This window comes from Chrysoperla carnea, chromosome 5 (genome assembly GCF_905475395.1).
Source record: "Chrysoperla carnea chromosome 5, inChrCarn1.1, whole genome shotgun sequence".
Classification (NCBI taxonomy): domain Eukaryota; kingdom Metazoa; phylum Arthropoda; class Insecta; order Neuroptera; family Chrysopidae; genus Chrysoperla; species Chrysoperla carnea.
The window spans coordinates 68973983-68989208 of NC_058341.1; the positions used below are offsets into that span (position 1 = coordinate 68973983).

The 15226-nt window shown below is 30.4% G+C and overlaps 1 protein-coding gene across 3 annotated transcripts; it reads right to left on the reverse strand.

The window, feature by feature from the left end:
• Positions 1 to 5946: 5946 nt before the first annotated feature.
• Positions 5947 to 7471, reverse strand: LOC123300806 (glutaredoxin-2, mitochondrial-like). Of its 3 annotated transcripts, none has more exons than XR_006535397.1 (2): positions 7058 to 7471; positions 5947 to 6055 (listed from the first exon to the last, which is right to left on the reverse strand). XR_006535397.1 is itself a non-coding variant. In XM_044883460.1 (2 exons), exon 1 carries the CDS (start codon positions 7453 to 7455, stop codon positions 7126 to 7128), a length of 330 nt encoding a protein of 109 aa, XP_044739395.1. In that variant the 5' UTR covers positions 7456 to 7471; the 3' UTR covers positions 5953 to 6055; positions 7089 to 7125. The 3 variants fall into 3 exon arrangements, 1 of the variants encoding a protein (XP_044739395.1); XR_006535396.1 differs by having other exon boundaries at positions 7030 to 7471; XM_044883460.1 differs by having other exon boundaries at positions 5953 to 6055; positions 7089 to 7471.
• Between the last annotated feature and the right edge of the window lie 7755 nt (positions 7472 to 15226).

The window sequence follows — 15226 nt, forward strand, 5'->3', positions numbered from 1 at the left end:
TTTTTTTGACATTTTATAACCCAGGGTGAAGGAGACAACTTATGGATATCTGTCACTCAAGGTTACAGACGAAGAGTAACCAGTTTTCCACAGGACCGAAAAGAGGTCCCCCGACTGTAATGACGATTTTACTTATCATAACATTTCCAGATGAAAATGTTTTCTTGTTTTCATACTTTTAAGTGCACGATTTTGTAAGAGCCTCGGGGTTTTAGTTTTTGAACTTTATTCTATTTAAACTATTTGGGATTATAGTTTCTTGATGAAGTATTACAATACATATATTTTTGAAAAGTGCTAAATACGCCCTATAATTAAATATCAAACCAGCTTTCATTAAATCGAGATTTGTTTTTCGATAAACTTTATGTCCTCTAGAGGGCGCCATTTTTAATTTAATGTGACACCACATAGCCTATAACTAGCGAGCAATAAAACTGGTCAAATTCTGATAAGCAGTCTAGAAGCTAGGTGGGAACATATTGATTCAAAAACCGAGGCGAGGCAAGGTGATCAGTACCAAAAACAACGCCTCAGTAGAGGCGACCACCCTCCCTAAATTTTAGGCCAAATTTTATTTAATATTTTAGGAAAAATTTGTATTAAAATTTAATAGAAAATACTAAATAAATTGTAAATGGTATAAAAATTAATAAACACTCAAGAAAAAATTTTTTCGAATCTCATGATATTATTTTTTGTGTTTATATTTATGAATAATATTTACAGAAAATGTAAATATGTCATGATAGTTATTAATCCATAAAATTTTAATTTTAAAATAAGTTCCAATCAAATTTTCATTAGTTTCGAATAAACTCAAAGCTTTGCGTATTTAATTTTAGTAAAAACAAAAAATAATTTGATTTCAAATATCAATTGACAATATTTTAAAAAAAATAGTATGTTACCGTTATAAAATTAGTAAACATATTTCGTTTTCAAAGTCGTAATCAAAGTATAATTCGATTAGTATATTGCTATCCTTATTAATTAAATGATAGGATAAATATTTTGTTACTGTTTTGTTTTTATGTCTGCTTCGATTTTTAAATAGCTAAAAATTGTTTACAGTTTAAAAGCCGGTAAATGGCTATGTAATGGCATAATTCATATTAAATCTATTCATCTCTGTCAATAGTATACGTACAAATATATTCTGTGTAACTTGGACAACATCTCCTGTAAAAAATTCAAGTAATCTGCACCATTCAGTCGAGGGGGCAAGAATATAGGGCCAATCTAAAATATTGGCCCTATATTCTTGCCTCCGCATTTTATTATGTTAATGTCAATTTATTGAAGCTAGTAAAATTACGCTAGGTTTTTTGGAACATTTTACGTAAAATTTTTTTGTAGTTTTGAAGATTTGTTTGGAAAAACTTCAAAAGGCTATTTTTCAAAACTAAAGAGCAAGTCTAGAAATTAAACTTGTGAGCTCGAAATTCTAAAATTATCTTCTGAACCTTTTTTATTAATTTCTGTAAAGTAATTACGGCTTACTTCATTCTAGAGGCTCATTTTCAATTTTTTTTATGTTTAATTCTCATTAATAACAATGTGTAAGTTTATTGGAACATTACTAATGTTCACAGGTACGATGTTCACAGATACGGTAGGCTTAGTTGAAAAATTGGCGGTGACTGTTTCTGTGCAGGGAGGACGGGTATACAAAAATTGAACCAATTGCAATGGCAACTTTTCTGGACTTTTTTTGACAAACTCAAATACTTTTGTAAAGTGAAATGAGAAAGCACATTGTTGTCTTAATAATTTTTTTTAGAAATTTTTAGAAATTAATTTTAATTATTTCATACTTACGACTAAATCACCGATAATTCCTTCCCACACATTTATAATCCAGCGATACTGGAAAACCGTTAATCGTGGGTTTTCATCAGCCCAGAAGTGGAAATTATGCTGATTTAACATGCAATTACGAGTGAATGTACATTCGTCATTCCACAAAATCGTATTAACAAAAATATCAGTCCGTGCTTGAGCTAGCAAACCACCACAAAAGTTTTCGTGATTTTGAAAGTCGTGGTTCAGCAACTCTTACACCCGACGAAAATGGTACGGGTGCTGTCCCCTATCTGCAATTACTGCATGCATTCTACTGGGAATGACATGCAGTTGACGTGCAACAGCTCGCACGGATGTATACGGATCAGTTTCAAACATTTTTTTTTATTAATTCTTCCCTTTCTGGTACCAAAACTTCGCGTGGACGACCAACATCATCACGAAAGGGAAGAACATTATCTGATACGATGAATCGGTGGTGAGTTTGGCCACTCGTTCGAAGACTCGCCTGTCTGCAGTTCGGCCAACGAGCCCGGTAAATTTAATTTGGGTACCTCGCATAACATTATACATTTATTTTTGAACATTTTCGAAAAACACTTTTCTTGTGTTTGTAGGAGAACTGATGATTTTTAGAAAATGAAAAATGAAAAAGTGGAATATGATTATTGATTTTGAAGACTGTCATAAGATGGGTTTATTATTTAGTATTAGTTGTAATTTGCTGTAGTAATGTAATCTTTGCTTTGATTAATGTACAAATATTTCATAATTCATTCATTTCATTGGCCGTTTGTAGCTTGATAATAGCTTAAAATTTGGATACGACGCTTAACATACTTCATTTATTTCTGAAAGTTTCTGAAAAAAGCTTTTCTTGAATTTGTGGGAGAATTAATGATTTTTAGAAAATGGAAAATTTGGTAAATTCCAGTTCCAAATTCAACGTTGGTTTATAAAACCAATGGAAGTCGCATTGAGCATTTGCTACAGAATGTAAATAATATATAATAGACCAGTCATTATAGTAAGTTCACCTCGGAATTCGAGATACCCAGCTGTAAGTCTGTAAATAGTTGTATATTGACACCCTAAAAGTTGTCTCAAAACCTACATATGGTAGGGTGTAAGCAACTATTAAATTTCAAGGTCAAAGGTCACAAAAATCGGTTTTTTGCGCTTTTTTTGGAAATATCTCATTTCCTATGGGTTTTTTGCTATTTGTATTACTATCAATATTGTAGAATACAAAATTCTCTACAAATTTTGTTAAAAAAATTTTTTCATACGGTGAACCGTTTTCGAGATAGAGTCAACCGGTGCCTCCGGTCGAAAACGCGCCATATATAGTTGATGAACTATCAATAAATCAATGATTATAAATATTTGTCAATTTTTATTAACTATTATATTATATTTTATCATTTTCGAAGAATATCTTCAATATGAATTGAGTCCGTATCCAACAGCTCTATTTGATAATGATGGCATGAGAAAAACAACAAAATCGTCATTGTATGACAACATGAGCCCAATCGATTTTGTTCTCAATGAAAATAATGTGACGTTCATTATTGAGTGCGGATTTTTTTCATCATGTTGCATTGAGCAGAGAAGATACTTTTTCTATTATTTTTGATAAATACATGAATTATTTACAAAGGCATTACAGTTCCAAAATAATTGTTGTATTTGACGGATATTCAGACTACTGTAAGAACGTAAAAGCTATGGAGCAGCAGAGAAGAACTGCTGTACTTTCAAAAACGTACGAAGTCTGTTTCGATGAAACAATGGTTGTACCAGTTACTCAAGAAAAATTCTTATCAAATCGAAATAACAAAGATAAGTTCATTAATATGTTAATTGAAAAATTACAAGCTGCAAATATTACTACTAAACAAGCCAGAGATGATGCGGATGTTCTTATTGTTGAAACTGCAATTGAAGAATCAAAGTCTAAAAAAACTGCAGTTATAATAGGAAAAGATATTGATTTACTTGTCATTTGAATTGGGCGTACACTGTCTTACGAACAAGAAATTTTTTTTTTTTAAAGTTGAGAAAGGAAATGTAAAAACGGAGATATACTCTACTAAAAGTTTTGATAATTATCCTCATTCCAAAAAACAGATTTTATTTCTGCACGCATTAAGTGGCTGTGACACAACTTCTGCGCTTTTTAAAAAGGGAAAAAAATCATTTTTAAAAGTTTTTGAGAAACTGACAAATTTGGATGAACTAGCTGCAGCATTTGAGGAAGAAAATTGTTCGGCCCAGAGATTATTAGAGAGTGGAACTCAAACCTTATTGGCAGCCTATAATGCTCCGAAATCTGTGAAAAGTCTCGATCATCTTCGTTATACGCATTACGTCAAGTCTACAAAACTGAATAAACCTGTGCAGCTTTCAAATATTCCACCAACAAGTGCAGCTGCTCATCAACATTTCAACCGTGTATATTATCAAGTTCAAACTTGGTTAGGGCACGATTTGGAACCCCAGGTATGGGGTTGGGCAATGCGAAATGATTTTCTGGAGCCTATCATGACAATTTTACCATCTGCTCCAGAAGATTTGCTAAATACAATTTTCTGCATCTGCAAAAGTGGTTGTGGTTCGCGATGCGGATGCAGGAAAGCGGGCTTGCAATGCTCTTTAGCTTGTGGCCAATGTAATGGGCAAGCTTGTCTCAATGCTCTACCATATCAGAGCGACATTAACGAAGATGGAACCTTTGATCCCGAAATCATGGAAGAAATTGAGACAAATGTCGTTGAAGACGATAATGAAGACCAGTTTGAAATTTACCAGCAGCCAGAAGACGACGATGAAGAGGAAGAAGATGTTTAATACTGAATAAAAAGTGGATAAGTTAGGAAAAAATGATAAAATATAATATAATAGTTAATAAAAATTGACAAATATTTATAATCATTGATTTATTGATAGTTCATCAACTATATATGGCGCGTTTTCGACCGGAGGCACCGGTTGACTCTATCTCGAAAACGGTTCACCGTATAAAAAATTTTTTTTAACAAAATTTGTAGAGAAGTTTGTATTCTACAATATTGATAGTAAATACAAATAGCAAAAAACCCATAGGAAATGAGATATTTCCAAAAAAAGCGCAAAAAACCGATTTTTGTGACCTTTGACCTTGAAATTTAATAGTTGCTTACACCCTACCATATGTAGGTTTTGAGACAACTTTTAGGGTGTCAATATACAACTATTTACAGACTTACAGCTGGGTATCTCGAATTCCGAGATTCTTACCTAATTTAAGCTTAAATGACTAGTCTATAAGCTATTTTGAATAATAATAAATTTAGACCTTTGAAAAATATATGATCTAAGATTTACACAAAACATACGTATTAATGAAACGACCGTCTCCTGCGCTATACAGTTGTTTTTGTTAAGTGAATCAACCAACTGACTCCAACTTTTTTTTTTGTTTACACTAATGTTGTATGTATTGTATTTATTTGTATTTATACAAAATATAATATTACCTGATAGAGTGATACCCTCCCTCCCGCTTCGCTGAGTTTAAATGTAAAGATTAATAAGGATTGCTCTCGCTTATCCTCTTTCTATAACACTCGAAATAATGGTAAGAATTGTTTTACACAGGTAAAATATACGTATGGTTTTCTATTTTTTTAAATGTATAATAGTAATTATTCATTGAGTATATCAGACAAGATTTCCGTGAAACATTTTTTATTGACTATTTTTACAGAAATCTGTAATTTATGGTAATGTCAAATGACTACTTTTACATAAATATGTAATTAATGGTAATGTCAAGTGAATGAACAAGTTTATCAATTTTTAACCAGTAGCTCCCAAAGTAGGCCTCAGATACAAATTTGGAAAAGAGTTTTTTTTTTTGTTGCTTACAGGGCATTTCAACAATTAACTCAGCCAATGACTTATATTCCCTTGTTTACTTTATATACGATCCTGAAAAACGAAAACTTTACAAAACTTCAACGTAATAATTATTATTATCAAATACAAAATGACAAAAAACAACAAGAAAATCACACTTAACAAATTTATAAAATACTAAACAAAGATTAACCTTGAAATAACTTGTTTTCCCCTCGAATTTTTTCCCTGTATACAAAGTAAACGTTGGACTTCGCCATTTGTTAACAAATATGACAGGAAACAGATGGAAACCATAAGAAAACTGTTGTTTTTCCATTATACATTTGTCGTTTCTTTTGTATTCCTAGAAAAAAAAGATATTTATATCGTCAGAACAGTTTTGCAAATTAGTTTCAAAATTAATTTTCTAGTATTAGAAATACATCGAACGATATACGGGAATAATTCGAGTGAGAGGACTGCTTTGAAATTAGAATACAAGCAATAATGAATACCATACCGCAAGTGAGAATAGAGGAAGTGAATATCGCCACACCTATTTACCATTTTGCTCCAAATGTGGGAAGTTAAAAATTTTCGGATGCTTTACGGCGGCTTGGAAGATCTCAGACAAATTTTTCCGATAATCTTTTTTTTTTTCAAAAATTTTATTTTTAAGAGTCGAATAAATAGTTATCATAATTGAATTTTTATATAATAATAATAATGGGATTAAATCTCCGTTTTTATGATATACGCCTTTAACAGAGGGCATTCACATCATTATTAGTTACATCTTTGTTTTATTTTAACTACATCCCTATTTTTACGAATACATTTTTGATGTGGGTGTAGTCGGTTACGTCGTTCTTATCCAAGAACGACAATGTGATCACTTCTACCGCCCCCATTTATTGTAATTGTTCACACTGAAGTTGCCTGTATTCGAATCCGCAACCTAAGTCTAAGTGGTCAAACGGTCGAAGGCTATGTAATCCCTAACTATCCTTCACTAATTTTTTAATACTGCTTCCTAATAACTCGTACGACAAAAACTAATGGCACGGTATCGATATCCGTGGCACCACGATTTGAAAGTGGAATTTACCCATTTTATAGCAAAATAATCGAAGCCTTAACAGATTGTATCAAGTATACAAGTTTTATATATACATTGCGTACTATACTTGGAATTTCAATAATTAATTCAGTCCATTGTTTGTTTTCATATGTATTCGTTTAATTTTCGTATGTATTCGTTTAATATAAGCTAAAAATCGGTTTAAAATCGTGGCGCCACGAATATCGTAATCCTGACAGGCAATTAAAAACTATTACCAACAAAATTTGGAGTTCTCGAAATTACATAATAATAATCTTTTAGATTCTAATAATACTTTTTTCAGTTTTTTTATACATTCTCTCTTCAAGTTTTCAAAACAAGCACGAAACACGTTTCTTTAAAATTCCCTTCTTGTACATTTCTTGTATCGCTGTACCACTTCCAACACATTTTCCGTCGACAAACAATTGCGGTAATAAATCAGTACGTATGCCTGTTACATTCTGTAATACTTCCTTTAATTCAATAGCTTTATGATAATCATCCAAATCGATTATCTTGTAATTTAATCGTAAATGATCCAATATTTCCTTGGTCGTTTGACATTTTGGACAATTTCTTCTAGAGAATAATACAACTTTATATTTTGTAAAAATATCAGTCATTGTACGAATACCACGCAGTGATTCGTGCATTGTCATTGCTTCAAAAAATTTTTTTCAAAAAGATCGAGTTAAGCCGAAATGTAAAATTAATTAATAAAATGACTTTTTAAACAATAATTTTGGAGTAATAATACAAAAATTTTGAAACGTCAAATGTATATTATTAAACTACATCAAAATACTCTATATCTATATATATATATATTGATATTTATGTTGCTAGGACAACAAATTTCGGCAAAAATATTTCGAAAAGTATGCCATGTGTTTCAAATAATCCAAGAGCCAGAATATTATTTAATACACTAAAAGTTATTCAAAAAATAGAAACGTCAAAAGAAACTTTATTTACATAACAAACACAATATAAACGTATAATTTTTTAATAAAACCTAGCTAAAAGTATAACTTTGTAATGGCTCGCGAATGGTATCATATAAAATATATATTTTCTAAAATAAAATTATACTTCAATTATTGACAAATATTTTTTATTTAATTGTTCCTCAACAAACGTTAATTTCTTTAAAACATCAGATCGTAAACCAGGATCCATGTTATTATCCGCTGTGAAAATATTCAATTCATTTTTTATTTTAAATTTATGACAAATACAACAAAATCTATCATTATTAATTTGTTAATCAAACCAACGACGATGACATACTTCAAAATTCAAATTCTTTTGAGCAATCTCAAAATTTTCTGCATACATTTTAAAATTACTATCATCTTGATAAAGATATAATTCTTCTTGATCATCTTTTCGTCGTTTCCGATGATCACGCATTAATGATCGATTACGATCACGCTCTTTACGACCCGCCAACGTACGACGTCATGGCATTTTATTGCAAAAATTACAATTAATTAATAAATAACTTTAAAATTATAATAACTATATTAAAATTTTTTCATTATTTGTATTAATATCACTTAAATTTTTAAGTTATTCTACTGTAGAACTGCAAAAATTAATTGTTTATGTTTTGTTACCACGTTTTTTGTATTTTTCATTATGAAGAAGAATCTACAGATGGCCATTCAATTAAAATTAATATTAAATGTAGCCATTTATATATTAGTATTAGATGTAGCTCACAGATGGTGCCACTGTCTCTGCATATATATAGATTGTATACATACATGTAATAAATAAAAAATACTGTTGTTTTTTATTATTTATTATTTATATAATTTTTTCTGAAAATAATGATTGACACATCTAGACATAAATATGGAACTACAACATTTCATTTCATGTCTAAATCTTTTGTATTTTTTTTGTAAAATTTACCACTAAAAAGTTACATTTTAACCTGACAATATAAACAGATTAATTTTTAATAAAAATAACTAAAAGTTTTATTGAGTCGCCCTTTTAGCTCAGTTAGTTAAAGCGTAAGCAATTCCGTCCGCGGTATGCTTAGGGTAGTAGGTTCGATTCCCGCCGTCGCAACAAAATTAATATAATGAATAGTTGTGATGGGCTGGTGTAGTGCATGGTATATGCATGAAAGAGATGCACTCAGCCTCTGAAATTGAGGAGCTGATAAATGAAATTATCAACGGAAAGGTGGTAAAACACATGTGTGGTATCACAATGGGCTCTATAGCCTAAGTGTGTCCTTCGTGGACAGCCAATAACCTAACCTAACCTAATAATTATTTAAGTTTAAGTGCAATTTCATCAACTAATATTTCAATTTAAGTATGATCTGCTGCCACATATTCGCGAATATACAAATCTGCATATAAAACACTTTTTCATTTTTCAAAATAAAAATAATGCGAAACTGCAAATAGCCTCTTTGTACAAAACAAATATAATAGCAGACACAATATCTATATGCATTCTATGATTATGACATACGACTATGGCAGGGACACATTCTCTCTCATTCATCATATCGCATCCACTTACCGGCTAGCAGATTTTTCTCGTTCTCTATGTATATAACCTCTTTGGATTCAAAACCATTCATAAAAGATGTTTACGATTAAAACGATTAAAAAACGGTTTTGATGACTTAGATGACATTTTTTGGACTTTCACTAACTTTTAAGACAAAAAAAAAAGAAAGAAAAAACGCGAAAAAAATTTTTTTGGAAGTGCTATAATCAGAGCTTTATCAATTGTTGAAGCCTGAATAACTCGTTGACAAATGAAAGCTTTTAGTAATAACGTACTTTTCCTATCCCTACAAATAGATATAAGATAATTAAAGGCTAAAAAATTACAAAATTACAAAAATAGTACTTTCTGTAAAACTCGATTAATCTTATAATTGGGAAATGGCCATATATCAACTTTAATTATTATTTCTACAACAATTTCAATATTTTGAGGTGATACCTAAACCTCGCCTCACGTTGTGCTTCGTGAAACACTATCTTTGTAATAAAACACTATACCAAAACTGTTGAAATTGAGATATTATATTGCTTCCTTTTTAGGAAAAATGTATTGCATTTTTAGTAAGTGTAAATAATATTCTCAAAGATAATTCAAAAACGACGTGAAAATAAATTTTTATTTTTCTAAATTATTCACATACAAAAAAAAACACGAGCCAAATTGTGTTAATTATATTCAAATTTATTTAGTTCCTTGTAATTTACTTTTTTGTACTATTTGAATTTTTCAACCTCAAAATAAAAAAATGAAAAGGTTAAAAAAATTATGTAACACGAATAGAAAAAAAAAAAGAAACTAAAAATTAATAGCCCTCATGTTAGTTTAGTAATACGGATGAACATTCTAACTATAGACGGAGATCCGGTTGTACAAATGCCAGTATTAATAGCTTTTATTTAACTTAACTTGATGTTTTTATTAAGGCCAAAAGGTAGTAACTGGGTTTGAAAATAGAGTAGTGTTACCTCTCAATTTTGTGGGGCAAGACCGATTTTTTTTAAACTTGGTGATTGACCTTCTAAATCAAAAGTGATATACGTCTGATGTGTGCTTTTTATTTTAAGGGGGTGAAAACTACCCCTTTTACTAAAACTTCAGAAAATACATATCTAAGCATCTTATTGATGAAAATAATATTGAAATTTATAGAATAAATATTGATTAACACGGTTATACAAACGTGAATTTTAAAGAATTTCAACCTTTTAAAACCACCCTTCTCCACGGAATAAAAGGAGTTTTCAACGCTTTGAAATATTGTAATGATGAATTAAGATCGTTTTAAAAATAAAAAGTAAATTCTAATAATTTTTAATTTTTTAATGTATATTTTTTGAATTCAAAAATATCCCGTTGAATGATAAAATCAACAAGTATGTTTACTTGAAATTTTTAAGTTATTTTATTGAAAAGGCCGAAGCTTTTGGCTGCTATAAAAGCTCCACCGCTTCATTTGCAATTGCAAAAAATCATCTTTAGTAATTCATCAGGAGCAGGCCGACCGGCTTAGGATTTTAACTAGTTGTAGAGACCCTTCGTTATTTATCCTACCCCAATCAGTTGGACGAATACTTTTATTTCAAAGTCAAATTTGCGTTTGCATTTAACTCTCTTAATATGTTCTTCTAGAGATTCAATTTTTGGCAAGAGATGAGAGTTTTACAGCACTGTTTTTAGTGGCGGTTAGGATAACGGATGTGTTGCAAAAACGCTGACAAATTGTCTATCTCGCTTAATTTACTTACTTGACCGTTTTTAGTAGATCAAAAAAATAATATAGTAAAGTATTTACCCGCTTCTGAAATTTTATCAAGAGTTGAGTTACGTTTATAAAACACTTCAACATTTTCTTTTAAATCATATCTTTTTTCTAGAAGGTCTATCCTAAGATGTTAAGAAAGATATATATGTACGTTTATGCCCCAAAATTGCACCAATAAAAACTTTGCCATAATCCGAAAATTTTTCTGATTGCTTTTCGGCGATAAAGTTTTTGTTGTTCAAGCTATTGAGACGATTCAAAAATTATTTTACGGAAAATTTTATGAATAATAAGTCATGTAAATTGTTTTTAACCGTTCTTTTTTGAAATTTTTTAGTTTCAAGGATGAATAAACGTATTCCTCGTTAAACTTGGATCAATGTCAGTCAAGATATTGTCATGAGTAGATTTAGAAAATCTGATATTAATAATAATAATAATAATAATTTATTTGTTTCAATTCAAAGAACTTTACAAAGGTTCATGAACATAAATATAAAAGTTTCACATAAATATTCGTTTTAATTGTTAAGTATAAAATTTTTAATTTTGGATGCTTCTCGAAGAAAGAAATATATTATTCAGTTGATCTTGAATATTGATAATGAAAAGCAAGAAGAAATCAGTGCGATTCAGTCCCTTAATATAATCAGTAATGAAGCGGTTTCGTATTCCCGTATATAGCGGACATTCAAAAAAACGTGTGGAATAAATCGTCTGGTCTACTAGTGTTACAGATTGGACAGACGCTCGCGCTGGCTGGATATAAAGTTATTTTTAATTTGTTGCTATAAATGGTCGATTTAGTTACAGACGCTGCCCTTAATTGGAATATTACCCTTTGTCTGTCAATGGCCGTGTTGCTATTGAATATTACTTCAGATATGTTGTCTGCAATTATTAGTTTGTATAGGGTGCAACTGTGGACATTATATATTTTGTGTAAATCCCGTTGTATCAATGCTTGGCTGTAATCTTCTAATAACTGAGGCATAGTATTTCGCAGATTGTTTTGTTCTTGGGTATTCCAAATATCAAAAAATCTGATATTTCCCTCAATTCTGACGTTGTTCCAAGAGGAAAATTTTGTAAAGAAGTCGTAGACCGCTGGGAGAAACACCTTTCAAGGGAGCTTGCGGCCACTGATAATGAGGTGAGTCCTGATCCTCGTCGATCAAATAACTCATCATCATCGATTTTTAAACCACCAGAAGCCATATCCAAACATCTGTATCGCAACTTGAGAATTTGCACAAAATACGAACGCGTTACTCCAAAGAGATACGACGCCGCACCAACAATATCATTTGAACAGATCTTTCAATTATCCATCACATCAGCATGTACTTAAAACAAGAAACACTAGGTTGCCTTGGAGGTTGTTACATTTGCTAGAATTATTGAAGTGTTAAACGAAAAACAAAAATTAATAACAAAAATTAAAAAATAAATAAAATAAAATAAAATAAAAATGGGAAAGAAAGAAGGATACCTTAATTGACTTTCAGGTATGCTTTTCAATGATGCTCATAGATGGCGCGCAATGAAATGTCTGTTTTTATAAAAATGTTCATTAAAATAAATCTTTATAAATTATAGCTCATGTGTTATTCTGATGTATGAGTTATATTATTGTAAAGTATCATTCAAATCCAGTCAGTAGTTTCAAACAAACAATTTGGAGTTAAAAGTTCACATCTTACATCATTAAATACGACGTAGGCTTTCAAGTGAAATGAAAAGCTTTTCTGCTTCATAATTTTAAGTGTGTAGTGGGTTCGATTCTCGAAATCACAACAAAAATTAATTTAATTAATGGTTATGATGTCAACGAAAAGGTGGTAAAACACATATATGGTATGATATCACAATGGGTTCTTACACTTAGTGTGCCTTTCGTGGACAGCCGATATAACCTTACCTAACCTAACCTAACCTAACCTACCCAAAACTATTTTGTCATATATCAAGCGGAATCTAGGCGATTTTCGAAATAAATTTTCTAATAAAAGTTGTTTGTTTTTTAAGCAAGATCATTTTTGTTGATTAGAAGTTTTCTATACCTTACTTTTTACAAAAATTGAATGAATAAACACAAAATAAGTATATTGCTGTATTCAAGTTTTGTCTGAACTTTTGTCTTAATTTGTTTCAAGTTTTCCGTGTACTTTATGTAAGTCAAATGTTGCATAAAGCCTTCTGTGTAGTTTTTCGTTTCTTTCTTTAAACTATATTAATAATACCCTGTTATATATGTAATATATATATCAAGGTATATTAAGTTAAGCCCAAAAGTTTTAACGTCTAAAAATATTTATGCTACGAACAAAATTTTGGTCTAGATGTTCATGAAATCACCTAATAAGTCCATTTCTGGTTGTCCTTTTTGGGCTCGATAACTAAAAAACGAAAAGAGATATAAAGCTGAAATTTGTATAGCGTGCTCAGGACGTGAAAAAGTGAGGCTAGGTTCGTAAATGAGCAACATATGTCAATTGGGTATTGGGTCTGTAGGACCCATCTTGTTAACCGTTAGAGATAGAACAAAATTTTAAATGTAAAAAATGTTCCTTATAAAAAATAAACAACTTTTGTTTGAAACATTTTTCGTAAACGTCATTTAGGAAATTAGGTCAAAATTTTGGTGTCCATTTTCTCTAAAACTAAGCAAAATAGAGAGTTGGATATTTGCACTTAGCTTCCAATAGTCGTCTTATAAAACAAGCAGCGAAAAAAATTCTAAAAAATACTTTCGAAATTTTTGAAAACAAATAAATGAAGACCGAAAGGCCACCATCATTGTGTGGGTAATTTAAACTCTTCTTATTCATAAAAAAATAATCTGCACTAGTATTCAACAATTTCTATACAGGGTACTTCAACAATTAACTCAATCAATTGTTTGTTTTCACTTGTTTTAACATAAATTTTTTTTCTTAATTAGGATAATGTATGCCTGAATAATCTGAGATCAAAATGATTATCATCATGATCAAATTATATTCGCAGCATTCAGGTGTATTCGACTCTTGGTCTACCACTATGCACTCACTATAATTCAGTACGTAGTGTTATTATAATAGAGAGAACTACTACCAATGTTAGTACATGAATGTAATGATACTTGCATAGACGAAGACCATAATTAAATTATTAAAACTATCCTACTCTGCATGCGGAATACCCAGCTAGTGTTAGAGTGTTGTTGGATATGGAGATAGGTAGTCTCTGTGTTGGACTTGAACTCACTGGTTTATAAAATATCATTCTAACCATACCAAATACACGTGCATGAGACCCTTATCTGTAAATATCGTTATTTTGAACGTCCAATGTCCTCTTCACTAAAAAAAAAAAAAAAAAATGAACAAAGTGGGTGTCGTACGTGTATAAACTTCGGGCTACGTAGCATTGTTACAGCATTCTTTTTATGATGAGATATACCTATTGGACACTTGTCTATTATTAACAGCAAAATCCGTCATTGAATCCCGTTTAAAACATGCTTCTGAACGTGCATTGGAATCGCATTGGAAAAAATTTTATCTTCAAAATTAACAAAAAAGTTGTTAAATTTTTTTATCTAAATCCTCCAGTTTTCGAGTAAAAAATCAGATTTTTAATATGTATAAAATTTTTTTTGGAGTTTAAAGCTTACTCAACATCTCGCAAAATTTTTGGAATAAATGCATTTTCAGTGTTTGATTGTTAAAAGAAAGCTCGAAAAACCACTCAAAAACATCGAAACCGATTTTTCCAATTTTCCGGAGAGTTGCGATGTGTGTAATGAAATTTTCACAGTATTCTGTTAATTTATGTTATTTCGGTTCGGTTGGTGAAAATCCCATTTTTCTATTATGTGTGAAATAGAAAATCGTTGGAAATAGGAAATCTCTTAACAATTAGCAATCAAGCACTTAAAATTCAATTAGGTCAGAAATTTTTGCAGCATGTGGTTGAGTAAGCTTTATAATACAAATAAAAGATATATGCAATTTAAAAATCTGATTATTTCATTTATTGCATCTTCTCGAATATCTCACGACATTTCATATTTTTGCTAGCTTAGACTTTTTCAACATGTATTGAGAGTCAAATTTAAAAAAATTAAACATATATGTTGCAAT